This window comes from Nomia melanderi, chromosome 14 (assembly GCF_051020985.1).
Source record: "Nomia melanderi isolate GNS246 chromosome 14, iyNomMela1, whole genome shotgun sequence".
Lineage (NCBI taxonomy): Eukaryota > Metazoa > Arthropoda > Insecta > Hymenoptera > Halictidae > Nomia > Nomia melanderi.
Genome location: NC_135012.1, coordinates 10,742,093 through 10,764,055, shown reverse-complemented (window position 1 = coordinate 10,764,055; position 21,963 = coordinate 10,742,093). Strand labels below are relative to the sequence as shown.

General features: G+C 33.4%; 1 protein-coding gene across 5 annotated transcripts in view; it reads right to left on the bottom strand.

The window, feature by feature from the left end:
• The window catches only part of alpha-Catr (alpha-catenin related), a 117,485-nt gene that overhangs the window by 22,356 nt on the left and 73,166 nt on the right, over positions 1-21,963 (bottom strand). For all 5 annotated transcript variants that reach the window (XM_031981270.2, XM_031981266.2, XM_031981268.2 and 2 more), the window contains one exon: positions 438-715. In XM_031981270.2, the coding sequence (XP_031837130.1) occupies positions 438-715 (278 nt within the window). The remainder of the gene's footprint in view (positions 1-437; positions 716-21,963) is intronic.

Here is a 21,963-nt window from a genome sequence, read left to right as displayed (position 1 = left end):
GATCTTACGAGATTCTAGAAGCTTGAAAAACGTCTGACGTGATAAATACTGATTATATCTGCTCTATTTCTTACGTAACTCATTGCATTATATTCATTTGATAGTATCAGTTTTAAACATAGCAAACCATATATGTTTCAAATAAAAGTTTCGTTATATAGACGTTTATTTAAAACGATGTCAATTTCTATATATTTTTCCGTTGTCAACACAAACTTCGTTTTTTTCAATATCTCTTTTTTCCGCGTTTATCCAAAACAACGCATACGCACGCTACACCCATACATATGCACATCCATGAAGTTTACATCAATATTAACCTACACGTCTACAGTTATGGAATTTAGATGAATCACGATCGAAAAATTATCACATTAAGAACAATTCGCATTCTAACGTTTAGAACAGTAAAATGAATTAATTATTTGAAAACCTACTTGGCGATCCCCCGTCAAATGTGCCAGCTCCACCATCTCTGTCCCAAACTGGCTAAAAGCTTTCACGAACTCGGTGAAGTTCGAGACATACTCCAACCGGTCAAGGATAGTGGCCACCTTGTCCTTTGCACTGAGAAGTTGATTGACCACAACGACGTCGGCCACCAGGAGAACTCTCGTCACAGAGCCCAAAAGACACCTGGCAGCCCTGATGACCGCGCTTCGGTCGGCCAGGCTGTCGTCCATCATGCATTCGCATAATTTCTCGATCGCTGAACCTGAAACACAATCGCTTTTTCATTAATATCAACGTACACGATAATTGGAAACATTTAAAATGTTCAACGAATCCTTTTCTGGTTGAATTCTGAGTTACTGGACACCCTATATTTCCAGCTAATACACGAACGCAAACCGAGTTATATTTACAGCGGTTTGCGTTATATGCAAAATGCTCTATGCAAATGTTTCCCTCGCAATACCCTCGTTCACTGACAATCGAATTTCCTTTCATCTCTTGCGATGAATATTTATCGTCTTATGAAATTGCGTTGCACGTGTGACCAAGAATACATATATATCGAGCTGTTAGTTTCTTTTGTGAGGAATTACGTGTGAAACCTTTCGATGTATGAATTAAATTCGATTTTTTGAGTGGAGTGTTCTTTACACTTCCATTGTTTTCTTTTGTTAGGGATGTTACCAATATATTGGTGAAAAACGTAACGGTGTCAAACAATATTTAAACTTTCTGAAGGAGTTTATAGAGAAATATAAAGAAATTTAAGTTTAAATTAAATTTGTCTTCATCGACATTGCCAAAAGATGGGAATTAAGATCAAAATTTATTGAATTTAATTCACTCTTACGTTTATACTTATCGATACCTTTTTGTATGGTATGGATACATGAAACTCTGTATTGTAATTATATTTTTATTTTGTAATATTTAAATTTTTCTTTTTGTATGGAACAGTGATTTGAAATTGGAGAAAATAATTATGGTACAAAAACCATTTTAGAGTATTAAAGTGATACAAATAATCTATGTAAAAATTCAACTCAAACGTTTCGCAGCAACTACAGTAAAATATCTTTTATGAAAGTCAACAATCGGATACAGCTAAAACGAAATAAAAAGCGAATTTTATTAATATATTCAGAATATATAAAAATTTATGTATTTAAGGGATTTAAAACGTTTAACGACAAACGATTACTTAAGTTTCATGTTTTACTGTTCCATTAAATAGAGAATATGCAAAGTGGGTGCAGGTGTTCCTGTATAACAGCGTGTCAAAACAATACTCATAAACAGCTTGTATAGCTGACTATAACGTGGGCTTCTTCCATGATATTCTCTTCATACATTTACCTCTTGGACATTTCCTTTATCGCCTATATTAAAAACGAAGTTCCTTTATACTACGAAAAGTATCAGCAGCAAATAAGTTTATCGGCAAATTTTCGATAATTATACAATAACTTTTTACAAATTTTAAGTTCCTTATCCTCGCTGTTTAACTGATATGAGCAAAACAATAAGACTTCAAACAAATATATTTAAAAATTTATTATAATAAGTCATTAAATCGTTCTGCATTAATCTATGAGCCAATCATTGCTCCAGGTTAATTCTATAAAATAAAAAGTAGACGAATGTGATGTAATAGTACATATACAATAGTATGTATTTTTTAAATTTCCTTTTAAATAGAAAACCAAGTAAACATTAAGAATGTATTTTACTTTATTATTACAGGTGTAATTTAATCAAACATATAAAATATATCAAATAGTATATCCTTGAAGTAACTTATTATCATTGCAATTTTTTCGTGGCTAAAAAAATTCTCGTTATTCAGTGGTGCTAAACTCAAATAATAAAGAAATTTATTTTAAATATAATAAGTTAAATACGTCAATCAAGTTTCGACGATAAAATATGGAAAACCTCAGAAAATGGAGTTAACCCATTCGAATGCTAATGTAGCATACATGAAAAATTTCATGTACTAACACCTCGTAAATTGCAAACTTTCCATATCATGTAATGTCATTTAAACGAAGAAGCATTTCCCGTACGTAATGAGAATTTCAGTGCCTCGTTGATTTTCAGACACGTTATCCGTTGATTCAATTTTCAACGCATTATTTCCACTTTCGTTTGCGTTTAATCGCATTTAATTGATACACGATTTATTCATATTATAGATTCTTCACTTTCATCCCGAATTTAAATTTTTATCTCATTCCTTAGACTCCTATTATCTTTCCCAAGATTTGAATCTAATTTTAATTTTTCTGCCGAATGCATCTCTCTTTAACGACCGAAGTTTCGAAACAATTATTTTCAAGCAAGTCGCAACGGACATGCGGAAATTCAGATTTGTTACGCGTGTCTGCAACTTTAGCGATAAATAAAGCCTGAGCTCATATCCGCGTGACACCAGAACGCTATAAATCATCTGATTTTGATCTCGGATGGAACTTCCGTTTCCAAAACCGCGAACGCTCACGTGTATGCTGCAGCTTCTCTCGCGTGGGATTTTTTTGTTCGTACACTACATCATTTGAGGCTGATTTGGTCAACCGTTTTCATCGAAATCGCGTTTATTTCTACACTGTCAACACTGATCGTATCGGTAACGATATTATTTTACTCCGTTTCAGGACGACGGCGTACGTAACGTAATAAAATGATTTGTAGATGTTAAACGAAGAGTGGTTTATGAAGATGTATTGTATTTATCAGGTGGAAAACGCCGAACAGAATTTTCACGTTAATTTGTTTTGAAAATATCAATATGATTTTGTCAAAGGAACATATAATTTATGGTATAATATTGTTGGAAATTTGAAATAATTTTAGTATTTAATACGATTGATATGTAATCTCTATAAATATTATAGCAATAGATTATTTTCGGTTTCCCATATCAATTATACAATGAGGATTGTTAACAATAATAAGAATTTATGTATACAACTTTATGTATAGAATAATTCAATGAATTTCTGACAGATGTTCTTCCATTGTTGCAGTCAATGACGAGTGAAATTTAGTTCAGACTTCGATTCTTCGTTTACTGCGAAGTTCTATACGGTCGTACAAGTTTAGAAGTTCACACGTCGCCTGTCCGTAAATTTTCACGCTTGTCAATACCGAGAAATAAAGTTCCGAGACGTTTCACGCTCTTGAAAGCAAGTACTGCGGAAAGTCTTCCACGACAACCCACGGAACTTTTAAGGGCATCGCAGATTTCCATATCATAGAGATTTTTACATATTCTTTTCTTTATCTGTGTCCAGTAATATGGACGGTATCTACATTATATCTTCATATCATACTGCCAAACGCCACGGCACTAAATACTACCAACTGTAATGGCGAATGAAATAATTGAGAAGTTACACCGCGGGGTGTGTAAAACTGCTTCGTACGATCCATCCCTTCCGAGATAATAGAATTTGAAAACTTGTCGGTTACGCGTGCCGTTGAATAGGGATCGACAGCGTAGCGTGTCCGTTCGTGACCGACAATTTCTACTTCCTATAATCACGAATGCATGCATTCCAAGCGAACTTTCGGGATTGATTACCTGGGAACATGAAATTGATAAAAAAATTTCAATTTATTCCTCGATTGTTCTCGCACGCGGATTCACCCTGTACCGAATTTGTTATTAAGAATGTTCCGGAATGTTTATTCGGTTAAGATGCATGTAAAAAAACAGCAGGTTAAAAAACAGTTAAAAAACGGTAATTAGCAACACCTCATTTTTAGCCTTCTGATTTGTCACTAAGGACACCTATCTCAGTATTTTTATATATAGAGAGACATTGAGAGACGAGACAGACAGACATACAAGTTCATTAATCACGCTGTACTCACTGGACAACACACACTTCAACTTTGTACACATACACATTCCTTTCACTCGATATTAAACAAATACAGTCCACTTTCGAACGAGAAAAGGAGCCTTCTTTCATCACATCTATTTCACACAAGGTTTGGCGTGTGAAAGTGTTACGCCACGTCCACGAATAAAGAGTATTTCTTAATTTGAATGTAATTATTTCCGGCGCTGAAGCTTCGGAACTGGTGTAAAATTCTTTTTTTAAAGCGGAAAACTGTAGATCGACGGAAACGTCGCACCGAAATCTGTGTAAGCGCTTTTGGAGTGAGATAAGATCTGTATCTAAGTTTGAACAGGACTCGATGAGTTATCGATTAATGGCCGAACGAAAACCGAGACCTTTCGGATTAATAACGTCAGTAAGGTGTAACGAAGCGTTAATAGATAGCGTTTTTGTATTCGACTATTGCGCCGAGCACCGTGGACGTAAAGCAAACGAGCTAGAAGAGATGATATGGTGTCGAGCTTAGCTGAATCATCTTATTTCCCATACGCTATCTGTTCACTTTCCGTCATCGAGTAAATTCCTTGTTTCACGACGAACTTTTTAACACTGGGTTAACGGAACGCGTCAATTTGACGTACCTCGAATTTTGTAAACATTAATAATATTAATATTATTTAAATAAGCGAACATCAATTGTTTTAGGAACAATTGATAAACTGCATAATAAATGTCCTTGAACCTAGGGTTAAAATGCCAAAGACGTTCGCATTAAGCAAAATCTAAACTGAATTTGGTAAATTATTCCCATAATTATCTGATAACAATTAATTACACCCATTATTCAAAAATAAATTTAAAGACAAACTGCATAATAAATGTCCTTGAAAGACTGGAAAGAAGAAGATCAAAAAGCAGAAGAACAGCATACGTCTATTAGCACTACAGACGTTTAACTTAGAAAGAAACTGAAATAAAGTAACATTTAATGATCAGCAGTTGACACATATGCATTTACATTAAGTAAACGCGTCTTAATAGAATTGCATACCTACTCGGTAACCCTTTGCACTCCAGAGGCTACTCATAGCCGACATAAGAGAATTACGAAATTAAATATTCAATATCATATTTTATATAACACATAATTATAACATGCAATATATTTCATAATGTAATTAGACATGAAATATTAAAATAAAATAGTTGTCTTTATTCACTGAATTATGTTTCTTAATAGATACAATAATTTCATCAATATTTCATGAGAATAAAGATTAATGAATCTAGAGAAAAAACTTGTGCAAAGGGTTAATAACCTAATATGTCAACAAAATTTAAAAGACATATCTTACTGATATTAATATTTCAATATATTTGTGTATTTATAACACTCATTCCTGTAACATAATACGAACAGCATATTAAAAAATAAGTGGATTTTCTAACCAGCACAGTATATGACACTAATGCCTAATGAAATGAATCCACTGAACTATGCAATGAAATTCCACGCATAGCGATTAATAACTTTGCGAATATGCATAAAAGTTGCATAAAAACTTTAGTCTATGCTCTTGAAATATAAATATACATGCATGCAAAATTCTGAGTTTCTAACTTCATTACTTTTTCATCCAGTCATAATATAAAAGTCGTCGAAAAACGACCCCTTCAAATGAGAATACTCACTTTACTCTTTAACCCCGTCACTTACTATGACGGGTCAAAATAAACATAAACTTTAGATGCCAAACCTGATTATTTATTCATGCGATTTTTCAAGCTACTCATGACTCTTTTTCCCACATAAATTTTATATAAATAATTATGAAGCTATAGAATCTAATTTATTTTTCATTTATTCGTATGTGAACGATTAAACGAAATTAAGTCATGTGTAATATAACGTAATAATTAAATATTAAATTAAATACTAAAATTAATTCGGTTTAGCAACTACGTTAGTTAAGATTCATCTGATCTTTGAATTGCCATTTCACAACGCATTTAGTAGCACTGTATATAATTAAATAAATAATAAATTACTGTAAGTGAAATAAATATTAAATTAAAACCATTTAACAGTATATTTTCGTAAGTTTAGAACGTAAGTTAACATTAGTATTTCTATAAATATATGTGTATGTTATTAGGTACGCATTTTTATGGTCAAACAGATGCTACTTCCGTTTCCGTTCCCTATGTTCATATCAATTATAATTCACACCCGAACATGTTAATCGAAACGTGTCGATGAACTTCAGATTTTCAGTTCTTATTATTTTCCATTTCGCGTTTGTAACTCCGGTAGTAACCTAGAATGAACGACTGCGTAACGTAATCAGTTCAGTCGCCTTGATAGCGAAACCTTACGATGCCTTATGCAGATCGAGTATCAAATACGCCATGCAGTCCCCTTGACCCAATTTAACAATCGCAGAAGTGCATTGCTTTGTTCCGATACAACGTGTACCCTCAGAAATCTCGTTTACTACTGCTTCCGACAAACGTGAACGTGAAAATCTTTTTACCACAGAATACATTCGATTAACCAATTAACTTTGACGAGTACACGCGCCATCTTAAAACGCAAAATGGTACTAATTTATTTTTTGAGATAAACGTGTAATTCTTCTTCGTTTCTTCATTGCCTTCGCGCTTGACGAGTATACATTTCATTATTTAATTTTACTATACGCAAAACGGGAGATTGTTCAAACTAAATTCAACAGTTAACAGGTTGAAAAAACCTGCATAGTATTAGGTCGTACCATAAGTTCACGCCGTTTATTTTACTACCGTATGAAATAATATTTTATTAACTGTAACATTGTTATAATTTCACGACATATCGCTATCGAATACCGTCCACCGATTAAACTGAAGCACTTGAAACTCGTATCACTCTGTGATTACAAAACGTGACGCCAGCAGTATTAACGTACCACCATGGGACGACATAATACCTTTATATTTCTTTCTCCTAAGTAGTGAATCTTTAAATTACATTCTAATTTTTCTTGAAAGTTATTAGCAAAATAACAAAATAAACTGTTACTTCATTTCAGTTTCATAATTATGGAAAGTTTAAATTCGTGTGAAAATTCATGGTTTGATAAAACTGTTTCTAGGGTTAACAGCGAAGCGATCGATACACTTGCAAAAGAATCCACCGGAACAGTGCAGCCATGGTGAACCTTTGAGGTTGTCGGAAATATACGCATACAGCCACATGAAATTCCAACCGGAAAAGAATGTACCAGAGTGGCGTATTCGAGATTATCTTAAAGGAAAATCTTTCCCCGATATCGGCGTTTGTATATCGATCGCAATTCGCAAGATTAAACGGAAAGGATGGAAATTCAGTGGAACGGATTTCTTTTCCGAGCGATTTTCGTGAATCGAAGTCGAAGAAATTGAAGACAATTGCGCACAATCAATATTTATTCGTTCGTGCATCTTCGAAACGATGCGTAATGCACTATGAATTTTCTGCGAGCGTCGCGAGTAGAGTTGCACTCGAGTTACTGTACATTTCACCGAGTTTTTACACAGTGTGTGTAAAGGAAAACGATACAAGCAGGAAAAGACTAATTTAATTCTTCTCTTTAATATTTCTCTTTAAGGTTATACATTGAGGACTATTAGATTTGAAAATATCTCAAGCACACGTGGATTTGTGTTTCAGTAGAAACAGCATGTCATGAACAGACATAACTAATAAGTAGCATTCGATTCATCTTTAAACGCGATTTTCTTGAAAGCGGTGTCTGAAACAACAATATTCCTCTTTTTTTGTTTAATTTTGCATGTTGTATAATCGACAGCACTAATATTAAAATAAATAAAATTTATCACTGTAATCATTGTAAGAATTTAAGCAAAAAATTTGATATATTCTAACATAGTCCCATTAAGAGCAATGCAAATTTTATGTTAATCATATTTTTATAAAGCACCGTGATTTCTGGTTCATGTTTAAATGTTTGAAATTAATCAATCTATATACACTGTCAAGCTGACTGTATGTCTATAGAAACTTAGCGAGTTTTTGTTATAACAGCTTTTAAGTATGTCAACTTAGAGGGGATGCTCGCTCCGTCTCTCATTAAAAGCGTTATTGCGTTCGTGAGAAACTAAAGGTGAGATATTCAAGTAGATAATACCTCGGGCTAGTATAATAAGTGGCTTAAATTGAAGTAAAATGGTATTAAAGTATTTGAGAAGTAGATTCATATTATGCACAATTGAAAGCCAATGCCTCTTTTATCTTTGTCTGTGCATACTTATTATATTTATTATTTATTTTAAGCTTTAATAAGCTTTAGGCTTTGGAACATTTCCCCTTCCACTGTTCTCAAAACCAATTAACATTTCATAAGACTTTATACAACCCGGACACTTATATTTCATTGGAAATATAGAACAATTCATTTTATTTGCGAGAATAAGATTTTCCAAGTATTAACTCGAACTAGCATGTCGATTATATTACGATACAATTTTCTAACTTTTTTCGTATAGTTAAAATTCAACATAAATTTAGCATTAGCAGTAAGTACCATTAATCCATATTTTAATTATATCCATTATTAATAATTCAAGGATAAGTTCGACCACCTAATTAGATATTAACTTTTATCTAATCTAACTTACAAAATATTTATGTAACAATTTCCTAAATACATTGTCGTCTGCATTTTTATATATAATGTTTCTGATAAATTAATGAAATTTAATCAAGTCGAGCTGGCAATATTCTGCAAGAGTTCATTTCTAACCCACTTCCGTAATTTCACCGAGGAATGTTGGGAACTGAACTCGACAGATACTGCTAATATCCATGTGACTCTTTATGAGCTTCTTATCTGTCACTTTACCATCCAAGCATACGTGGACAATTAGTCAGAAATTCTTGGCACTTTTCTGAATTTTAGACATTTTTAAGAGGAAAGTATGTTCGTAATTTTTATACTGCATAGATCGAATATAATTCTCTTCCTCTTTCTTCTTTAAGCATGTCCATCGAAGGCGTTTCGCAGTTTAACATTAATCTGTTATATATTTTCAATTAGTGTTATACCTTAGTAGCTATTATCATAAATTTTGTCACTTATTTTTATGGCTAGCTAAAAATATTGTTCGATCGCATAGAGAAAGAAACCTATCGCGTTCCGTTTCGGTGTAGCCGTAAATACCGAATAAATCGTTGTTGCAGCAATACAAAGATGGAAGTGCACCGAGTATTTACCAGTTTCGCATGTAAATCCGAGGAAACAGGATTACAGATATCGCAGCTCCGCAATATAGGCGCATTGCGTATAACCCAGTTCACCGATTGGTAGCTTGGTGCCATTGATCCTTTATCATGACAATGAAAGCAGCTATAACCGCCGAAATACGAGGCTAATTGTAAAGACGAATTGACAATGAATTCTGCACAATGGAAACATCGCGACATATCATTACCTTCGCGCTTACGTGTGTTAACGTAACGTTACGAGATGAAAAGGTAGAAAGTATTTTGAGTTTCGATTACATCGTAGTTAATGGCGAATCATTTGTTAGAGAATAATATTAATAATCAGTATATAATGTTATCGTGTGATAAATATTAACGTTATGCGAGAATAAGTGCCATTAGACGTAACGTAATTGATGTTTGAGATATTTATCTAACGTTTTTCAGGTAAAACAAATGAAGTTTAAAAGGCTTTTGAAACTTCAGTTTTTTTTTAATAAAATTTCATTTGAATTGGGCAATAATCATGTAAAATAACAGTTCAAACGCTGTTACTTTAATTGTGACCTATTTGAAATCCATTAGGATCATTTCATTAAAAAGTCTCAGTGTCTTTTGCTGCTTCGAAATAGAATGTAACAAAATTGAATGCTATATTCTTAGAACAACTGTACTAAAATTTCATAATTGCTACTGTACAGTTATGTAGAATATAATAATATCGAATATTTGAACGAGGATTAACATCGGCCAAATTACGTTGCTAATTCTGTGTGTTTTTATCAGCTGTTTTATAGGTATGATAAAAGTCACGAAATAATGTTTGTGTCCTGGAATGGTACATGAAAGCTAAATGTTACGTTGTAACCGAGATAAAGACTGTCAGACACCACCGCCCACTTATTAGCTTTCATTGTGCAAGATAAACAAGCTATGTACGTCAAACTGGACGAGTATATTGCAGTTCTTTTGAAAGCCAGTCGAGATAAAGGTGCTCACAATTGAATACAGAAGAGAAGAAAATAAGAGAAACAAAATCAGCGGAGCCTGTCGGACTCCGCCTCGGCGTTAAGATTTAAAAATGGCTGACTGTAATGGAAAACGAAGACAAACATAGCCTTTTGACTTACGGAAGTAAATAGTAATTGTGAAAAATATAATGATCTTGTTGGTTGACCTAATATTATGAAGCCGCAGATTTTTAAGAGAATTCAGGTTTTGGTGCACTATATAACAACGTGAAAATAGTAAATTGAAACTGTTAGTAAAAATAGAATTAATTTACAAGAAAAAAGAATATTACTATTCATTAATTTTTCTCTTGTTATCGAATTTTACATATTCACGAAATCTGTATAATCATACTTCATTTATTGTTTTTTTGTGCCTAAAACATTTGAAACACTATATTTCTTGTTCTTATAGCTATTTAAAAAATAAATTAAAAATAATTAAAGAATATATATATATATATATATATATATATATATATATATATATATATATATATATATAGTATGGATACTGTAGGAGCTTTGAAATTATTATATAAATATAATTACATTATATAAATTTAATCATAACACAAATCATAATATACATTATACATATTAATAATTTATATTACATATCCACGTACTCACTTCCAAAAAGTCAATTGTTCCTACGACAGTGATCGACCACAAACGAGAGAGCAATTAACACGTCAAACTCTCGCCCACTTAATGTACCCCATTCCACGGATAAACTTACGCGATCGAATGGTATAAACTCTCGGTTTAATCCCGACCAAAATTTCGCGTATTCCCACGACCGACATAATATCTCTTCGCCTATCGGAACAGTCAATCTCGTGTTACACAATCGCGCAGCCCGAATTTCTCGACCGTTCCGACCGCGAGTTTATAAATCCCACCTTTCAGCGCTTTAATTGAGGGCATAAAATAAATCGCGCCACTAATCACTTCGGTCGTGCGAGGAAATTATTATCGGGCATAAATATCCAGCGAAACGCGCGGCGCCTAGAATTACTATCCGATAGAAAACCCAGAATTTTTCAAGCCGACACGCCGTGCATATCGCCGGATCCGACCGGATACCTATTCAATACTTCTGCAATACCTGACTGGCGCCTATATTCTCGATCACCGGCGGAATACGTTCGAAAGTACCAACAATTTCCATCCGGAATACCAACGTCTCTTCCGGTCGCCTGATTAATCCTTTGGGAATGCGCGTCGCGTGTGTAGCAATATGAAATCCGCTGCCAATCGAGTTCACGACGGACTCGCGACATCGATACTAAATTCAGTTACCGTTCGGAGATTCGTTCTCCATGTGAAACGAATCTGGTACGCTATGTAGGCACTTATATATTTCTGCCTGATATTTCCTGACGTTCATCCTTGACGGTCGATAATCTCTTAATACCGAGTGAAATTATTTGGAACAAGAGGACACACCAGACTGACACACGTTTTTATAATGAACATTCTGTTAACACTTTCGCTACCACGGTGGTCCCACGGAACTGGAGTTTTGAAATGACTCGTGAACAATTGTAATTTTTAAAATGTAAGAATGTTTAATATCGTAAATAATTCAATGATAGTGTAACATAAGGATTGTGGTAGCAAATAATTGATTGTTTCTTTTTATCTTTACTATAAAGAGGTAAGTGAACTTGCTTTATGATTTCCTTCGATGGAATTATTTTATTGTTCCTAATTCACAGGAATAAGAATTAATACTCATTCTATATGTACGTCTACTATAGAGCACTACGACTGATAATAGAAAAATAATATTTAGTTTTAATTCAAATGGATTAAATGGCATCATTATTTGTTCTATTTGAAATCTTTGTCACAGGTTTCACGCCATGTTATAGGACAAGGTATGGTAAGTATGAGGTAAGTATGAAATAATAAAGTAAAATAATTATTTGAGTTAACAAACCAATTTTAAAACGGAAGGAAACAGTTTAGTTGCAACGTATATTTGTTTAAACAATTACCTAAGTTCCAGAGAAATTTTTATCTTTCCATACGAAAGATTTAATCTTGTAAACAAGTAAAAGTATCACTGAATAAATAAACTTATAGCAAGATATTTGAGGGTAATAGTAACCAATGGAAATTATCAAATAAACTAAGTCAATAAACATATTTGAAAAACTCTTCCTTTTATTTCTTATAAAAAAGAAGTCAAAGCTTCGCATCAACCTAATTTCTATCATGAATTCCCTTTCGATAAAATTACTATTTTTATCGAATAAGAATTAAATCGAATAAGAAAAGAAAAGAAAATAGAAAACGTTCGTCTAGATGAAAATGTTGCAGACCTCCCGTTTCTAGAAATATTCGAACGTCTGCCAAAACAATGTAGCCGTCCTTGTTCTTCGTTAGAAACCGGCCGGGGTTAATAAATGTTTTGCACGTTGACTTGACCCGATCTTAAAAGGTAGTTGGGATAAAAATAGCAGAGTGCCATCTATCGTAAGGGTACACAGACTGTGGAAGAAGTTACTGTTCGCCGGTGATCGATGCAGTTATTAGTGGACGACGACACAGCAACCGTTTTCTTCGAGAGAAAGCTAACATCGGAACTCCCGAATACACATTGTGCTTGCCGGTGCTTTTCCATTAATCCTCGACTCGAATTTCCCGACTGCAAGCGGGATGCACATGTTCCTCGGCAAATATTGAACAACGGGGAACGTTGATTCATTTGTTAATAGCGTCCCCGATCAAACTGATTTTGGGGGATTAACGAAAATTAGTGTGCACTTGGATTTGGAATGTGTATAATTGCTTAAACAGGATAATTGTGGATATTGGAGATTAAAGACGCAATTAATGGGATATTAAAATTACAATGTGCATACTATGTAATAAGCTATAAAGAGGATTTATCCGAAAATGAAGAAGAAACACCCATACATTGACATTCTAAAATTTGTTATTTTAGCAAAATCTTGAAAACTTATGAAACTGCATATGGAACCAATTCGAAAGTAACAGGAAAACTGTTATAAAATGTTTATTTTAGAAAAGTCTTCATTTTCATTAATATCCGAGCAAACTTTGGCATTTGTAAATACTTATTAATTTAACTAAATACTCTTTGTAAATAAATGTTTGTCTATGTTTCTTTTTCTAAAGACAAGAGTAAAAATTTCACAAAATAATTTTTCGAGGAATATGGTTAGTAAAGAGGAATTTTTTTCGCGAAATGATGATGTATAATAAATCTCTTTTTATGAGTAGTTAATTTGAGTGTATGCACTGTCAGAGGATAATTCACTAAAGAAAAATAACTGCTTCCGTATCTTCCAATGACAGTACACGTATATGCTACGTCTAATCGTGATTAATTGATATCAGTTTCGCATTGGCAATTATTTCATCGCGTGAAAAATATATGACAAATACGCGACAGCAAGCGGAACGGAAAAAGTGCTCGTAGATTACAAAGAATTACGATTCCAACGAGATGGAAAAATCCCTGGGAAATCAGCAGCGTGAAACCGCTTTAGAACACGGAACAGACGTCAAAATTCTATTTTTTTTCTCAACGAACTGCCGTTAACTACTTCATATCAAAGGAAGTTGGAAATTAATGATTTCCAAAAAGTACTTCAACGTCGAGCGGTTTTGTTTTTAAATTAAATCGCTGCGTATTCATGATGTCTACACTTCACGAAAAAAATGCAACTTAAATTGTAAACGAAGATCATTTAACGATAGGTGCAATCAGTTGATAGAATATTTATACGTAGATTGTGGATTTTTACGCGTTTATGGCAAATTTGAAAGTGCAAAGCGCATAGATTGCATATAATATGAAAAAGTATATAAAATATCCAAAATGTAGTTCAGTTTCTTAATAGTATTTGTTACGAAGAATTATTTACCATTTTAATTCTAATTGTTACTAAAAACTTACATTTGCACAAAGATATGTAGTCTACTTATATCTTTTCTACCTTGAAAAATGAATCACTGTAATTTATGGCATAGAAAAGATGATTTTACATGAAAACACCAAAGGAAAATAGAAAACACAATTTTCTTACATGATGTGCAAATTTTAAAAATAGATTTTCCACTCTCTCTTCACCTTTTAAACTTTATATAAATTTATAATTAACTTAATGCTTAACACAGTATCGTACGAATAATAACATTTTATTATTCATTTAAGAATTTCATTTTTCTGTCTCAAGAAAATTTATTGCTTTCAACAACTTGATCTACATATGATGCATGGAAAACCATTCTGATCCAACAGGTGTCACTTTTATATATTTGCTAACTTACCAATTTATATATATGTGATTATATTCACATATAATTTTAATATAACTGAGTAGAATTTAATATATAACCCTTTCTTCCCTGCGTACAATAGAAATTCCATTACAGATTAAAATGGCCATTCGTTATCCAAGAATAAATAGAAACTACAATATATACCAAAAAATAATAAAATACACTACACAGACATATAATATATTTCGATTCGCAGTTACCGTAAATAACAGTTTTATGTACCAAACGAATCACTCAGATTCAATAGCACACCTGTCTCTTCACTTCAATCTCATAGTTATTAAATTTGAAAACGAAGCATCACGTGACGTGATTTAATTTTACAGCCACCAATTTGTTCGTGCGAGTCTCCATCATCGCGTCTGGGCCATGGATTACGTTGAACTTTATATAATCGAAATGTTTACGATGTAAGATAGCCGCGATAGAATTTCATGTAACATCTGCTAACAATCTCACGGGACGCGGAGGGATTGCCGAAACGATTCAAAGCCAAATAACACCTACATAAATCGGTCCCCCGGTGTCCAACGAGAAGAACAAGGAGGGACCGGTAAGATAGCTTTATTTTGGAACTTACGCAGACCGTTCACGACTGTATATCGGTTGGCATTTCGCCACTCTCTCTCGACGCTGCTTGCTTTTGCCTTACGTGCTTCCCACTTTCCTCGTCTTTGTCCGTTAAGCACTCCAAGATTACGGAACATTTGAGACCGTTTTGTGCCATCGCGGAAAACCGTCAACAATCGCGGGTTAACTTCACGAACGATGTCCCACTGCCGGCTTCTTTCACTTCTGTCAAATTCCTTTTTCACCGTTAAAAGTTTCATCGTAATTTGTTGATCAGTTTTATTTGTAGATATTTCCGTGGAAATCTTTTATCCTGGAAGGTAGTTACCATGGTAGTGTACTGAAGGTAGTAGGTAGTTTTGTGGACGATGATTAGATTATTCAAATTTTTATTTGTCGAATTTTCTAGGTGAGTTTTTTAAACGTGTTCCTATAAGATACTTCATATTTTCGTATCCGATTGAAAATAAAACGGCAATTTAGACTATATACACGATAGAGAAAGGCAATTGAAAACTGAAAATGTAGATCAAAGTAGACTAGTTCTGCTGTGGAAGGGTTAAATGATAAAATAACCAATGCACCAATATACAGAATAATTGGAATTTACTTGCAGTGGGTGTATTTTATGTTTATTATTTATTAACACTTCAGCAGTTATATGGTAATTTAGTCTAAAATAATAAGTATTTCTTAAACCTATGTTGTCCACGAGTGAGACTTTAAATTCCAATCTTGTAAGCACATTTACCAATGATATAAGCAATTGGGAAAGAAGATTGTTCTCTATGTTGGCATTCGTGTGACGTTAAGCGGAAGAAAACTCGCAGGGAAGTCCGACTTTCTAGCTTTTGTCGTTTTCACTCTACTCGCTATGGCCCCTCGACGTTATCCTCTTAACTATCGTCATCTACCTCTTGACTTTTGACCTCGTACCATATTTGCTCGAGTCAGAAGTCTCATCCGACTGTCCATTGACTTTTCCATGTTATCCCTGTGCTGTGTCGTTTCTCGGGTAGTAAAACGTTCACGACTGAACATTATCATTCTGCGTGACAATAAATCTGATAAAAACACCGAAAGAGAAATATGTAACGATAGAAATTTTGTATTCAATTTTACGCGTGTCGTGTTTTGCGGCAAATAAAATTTCACAAGACATACAACGAATATAAATAACAGAGATTAATTGCGCTTGCTATTTATCTCATGAGCGCTTTGAACATCTGAAAAAATGTGTTTTTAATGGAAATATTAAGTTAGAATTTGTTAATTTATGTAATATTACATTACAATTTGAACTAATAACCGAATTATTGCATAATATATGTTCAATCTCCCGATTTTCCTGTTTAGAACACTTGAAACTTTCAATGTATACAACATGTGAAGTTTCGTAACTGAGTGTATATTTTGCTGTTTCATCTTGCATACAAATGAATGATTGTGACAATGACCCCTCTATATTTACGACAAAAAGGAAACACTCTGTTCCATCAACAAGTGATGGCAATAGTGACACAAACGACGCTGACTGCACAAGGCAATTTGAGATCGAGAATGGAAATATAAGTAGAACAGAGAAAGAACGTGAAAATGGAAATGCACAGCTGATACAAAAGTTGAGAGTGGAAAATAAAAGCTTTGTCGGCCGGAATAAATTTCTTATGTATCTCCCCTGCTTTAAATTATATCGTACTGTGTGTTCAGAAAAACATACACAATACAATTTGTTATATTTCAGGTGTTCCTGCAATTATTACTCTACATGTGCATTCGATGAAAACAAAATAAATACTCGTATTTCATGACATAATATTTTTCAATGAAATTATTCGTGTATTTACCAAGAAACATTTACTATTGAATTTTTAATTTTTACAAACAAACCGCGATACTTTATACATATTGATATTTCCACAGAAAAATAGAAAACCATTGACATTTAATAAAATTTTATTTTCTGGAATAAAAAATAAAATAGAAGTAGAACTATAGACGTAGAACTTTCGAGGTCGAACACTGCCGTAACGACTTCCAGATTTCGAAAGATGCAACAGAATAATAGAATTATTTAAATAACAGAATATTCATATGTGTTTTCCAATGTTTCTAGCATTTAAAGCTACGATGCTTCCATTTTTTACGGAAACAGTTTTCAAAAGCTTAAAAAATTCTCGTCCCCAAAGGGTTAAATACACCCTTATTCATATCGCGAACGACGAGAGTCGATGGAACAGTGGGAAGATATTATTTCGGGATGATTAGATCGTTACCCATCCAATTTGAAGTGTTTGCGCCGCAGGAAATTTAGATACCTTCAGAGAAAACTCACTTTGTCGGCGAACGCGCCGGTTGCCGCTCGTAAATACTCGTCGGAACGTAACACAGAAGGCGGCCGGTGTAACTGGTTGAATTTATTGTGAATTTTCGAGTCTGTGTATAGTGAATTTATCGTTCGCCACAGGCACAATCGTTCTTGCGGACGAAATCGCCACAATTTCCGGCGAATCAACGTCCAGACCTCGCTGCGTTCGCATTAAAGTCCCAATTAGCGATTAATCATGACCTAATTGCCGTTGCGGTCTTTATTAAATCCCTATTTTCTACATGATCGACCCAATTTAATACATGACGTGATTCAATAATATGATAAGCCCTGTCAAAACGTTTCTTCTCGTCGACGTCGCGGTTAAGATCCTGAAGCCTCTATATTTGATCCGGTTCGACAGCTCTGTTCACTGTTCTGTTTCTTTGTGATCGAGTAATCATTTCAACCATATACGTCGCGGATTAACATTCTTTCTTTCAACGACTGTCATTGCCAGAGGCACTTCGGAATGATTTAACACTGGAACTTAATTATAATTAATATGGAATCCTTACAAAAATTCTAACAATAGATCTGAAAAATAGCTTCATGTATTTATTATAGTATTCAAGTGAAACTATCTTGAAAATCAATTCGGATATTTAATACTCTTAAGATATCAATAATTGCAAAATAAGAAAACTGTATGGTAATTCCAGTGTTAACATGTAACTCTAAATCTATTTTCAAAACCATTAAAATATACCTGTTCATTGAAAACGAAAGTATAAGCATGTTCCTAGAAGAATTTTTATGCGGCTACTTAAACACCATTATCGTTAAGATCAAATTCATGCATGTGTTTTTCGTGTAACAGGGTAGTAAAATAATGAAGCAATATTATGAAAATAATATGGATGATGGGTCAAATAAATATCTGAGAGTAGATTATCTTTAACTTTTGCAGAAAGAAGCAATTCCTTTATGCAACATAGCAGATATCGCTGATCATTTGCTTAAATAGAAAGAAATATTTCAAATCGCAATGTTATGCGTTAAAATAGCTTCAGAACTTCTCGTTTGTTATAATACTGAAAACATTAACTTTGTATTCCAGGTAATTTTATTTACAGCACAACCGACAAATTTCACAGGAAAAGCTTGACCACAAATGTGAAACGAGATTGTCACGTGAAAAGCTTTGATTTTGAGAAAATTCAGTTTGAGTATTGATCGGGTGTGCGTGCACCGAAGTAAGAGGGAACTATATGTCGCTGCTACTATAGCTGCTGTAGGGAGGCCACAGAAGTGTCTGGACTGAGTTAAGTGCATAAGTACTCAACCGCTATCCAAACTCAATTTTTTCAAGACGTGTTTTTTAGAAAAACATTCTGCTGCGTTTCGGTGTCTTATTCTTCGTGTTCGGTAGAAACGATTAATATAATGTTAGTGAGAGTATGTGTCCATGCTGAAAAATTTCGTTTTTGTTGTTCAAAGCGTTTAAATCTGATATGAACATTAAAAAATAAGATATCCAGGTAAGTCAGTAGAATATAATCATTCGTGATTTTCGAGAGCAACTTTTTCTTCGGATTAAAATCTAAAATTGTGGAGACATTTTTACAACAGTTCGTAGAGTAGTGGTTTAGATTTTAATCCAAAGAAAAAGTTACTCTCGAAAATCACGAATGATTATATTCTACTGACTTACCTGACACCTGGATATCTTATTTTTTAATATTCATTTCAGATTTAAACGCTTTGAACAGCAAAAACGAAATTTTTCAGTTTGACTATTTTATTAATAAAGGACGTCTAAAATGTTTTCAATATTCTACACAAATTTTGTGAACTTCAGATAAAAATTAACCGAAACATCTGTTTACAACCATGCAACTTTGTTAAAAATTGTTCGACATTTCTCGAATATGTATAAAAACATCCCCTGGCACTCAAGGGATGAATTCTTAATTTCGTACGAATATTTTATCTGTCATTCATCTATTTATTCAATCATTTATCTATGTATGTATTGTATTATATTAACATTATATTTTTCTTCGAGTTTAACACAGAATATTATGACTATATTATATATGACATATTATTATTTGGTCATTAAATATTGGTACTAAAACGGTTATTAAATAAACATCAGGAGAAATAGAAATTCTAATACCTGAATATTTCTCGGCAAAGTCCGACACTGCGGCTGCTAATCTACGGAAATATTTTTAGTCGCAGATCGAATCGCGAAGACTGAATAAAATTTATTGCGGTAGCTGCAGCGATTTATTCGGATAAGTTGCATGCTAGGTCATAGTGAACTTCCTACCCATGATATCATTCACAGAGCGGAGAGTAGGTGCGATAGGAATCGCCCTCTTTGAGGCTGTATTCTTTATGTGACCTTTGCAACTTCTAGCATCGCTGCCCTTTTGAAACAATTACGAGGAAATCGTCGGTACGTCTTGGCAAAGATAGACTTTACGCCGTTTAAATGTTCTCGTTTCGCTGGTTTATTACATTTCTGTTCGTTGATATACATCTCGTCGGTCGATGGAGAAATATTTATGGCTCAATTTCATTTTTATCTGCCTTACAATATTAAGATCAAATATTTTACTAGTGGCTAAATCCGTTTTATCGAGGGAAGCATGTTGTATTGCGGAAATAGTTGTTCCACTGAATAAAAATAAATATCTAAATGATGCAGTGTCCGTGATTAAATTTACTCCTTGCAATTTAACAATGTTTCTGCTGAATTGTAACTCAACGGTATTTATGTTAGAAGTATATAAATAGTGAGTATAAATTTAAATTGTATTAATAATATAGAAATAATTATTTTATAATAAGGATTAATAGACAAATCGAAATAAAAATAAGTAGAAGCAAAAGTATTACTTATGTTCGTTAAATTTCATATCTTATTACGTTTTATAAAATTATCGAATCTGCTGTCTCATTATAATTATTGAGGATCTAAATTGGAAATTGTACATACATTTAAATATATTTTTTTCATCACATAGTTCCATGCATTTCCATCACATAATAAAATTCAATTTTTTCTAGCATAGGCAGTAAGGTAATTCGTTTGCTCCGATTTCTAATTTTCATATTCATCAATCTTTAGTCTCAAGTGTCACGCCTTGATTACTCAAGGATTTTTTACCTGAATTAATCGGAAGCCCTACCACGATGAGCCAGAAGGGGAACGGAAAAGTTTTTACGACTCCTTGTTGGTTCGTTTCTCTCTGAAGGAGACGCGGCTCAAGGTTCCGCTTCAAACATCTTCCAAGGATCTTCGAATATAGGTCACGGCGTACTTTTTACATCCTTCATCTTTTTTGACAATCGATTCAACGCGGAACTAGCAAAACAAACACATTTCGAGTACGCTTCTCCAACGTAGCGGAATAAATCGGGTTTATCTCGCGGAAAGATGTAAAACAAGTTCTTCGAGTGTTATTTGCATCGGTTTTTGTCGGAAAAAATTGAGAGGCAAGATTTTCTGTGGAATCTGCCGAAGTAAACGCAAAAACAATATGTTCGAACCATTCCCGCGATCATTCATGAAGTGTTTCTTGAAGAAAATCTTATAGAAGAACAGAAGGTTTCATAAAAATTAAATTCATAAGCTTGGCTAAGAGTTTAAACTATAAGCTTTCACATTTAAATACATTTTGTAAAACTGTTCAATATTGACTAGGAAATATCGATGAATTATCCATTACGTTCAATTGATATTTCTATTTTCTTCAGTTGTTTGATCGAATGAGAATACAAAATCTCAGTCTGTGAATATTATGTGAAGAATGTAATTAACTTTTAATTCTTCTGATTTATTTATAAAATAATAATGTTTAACGTAATCAATAAAAGAAGAATATTTTTATTTTGGACAGAGCCAGGAAACGTACATTACAATTGAACTCCTACAACACTTTTCATATTAAATTACCATCGAATAAATGCTTTCAAGCCATAGAAAGCTCCTCTCGGTCATGTTTCCTCGGTTTCGAATAATGAAAATGATCCAGAGGTTCATTACGAATGAGATAACTTGAATAGCGGAGTAGTACTTCTCGAATAAAGTTCCGGGAAGCACTTTGAGAACAGCGAAGCAATTTTTTCCTTCAATTTGCGTATTCTTACCGACGCATTTCCCGGTATTTTATACCGGAGAGCTTATAT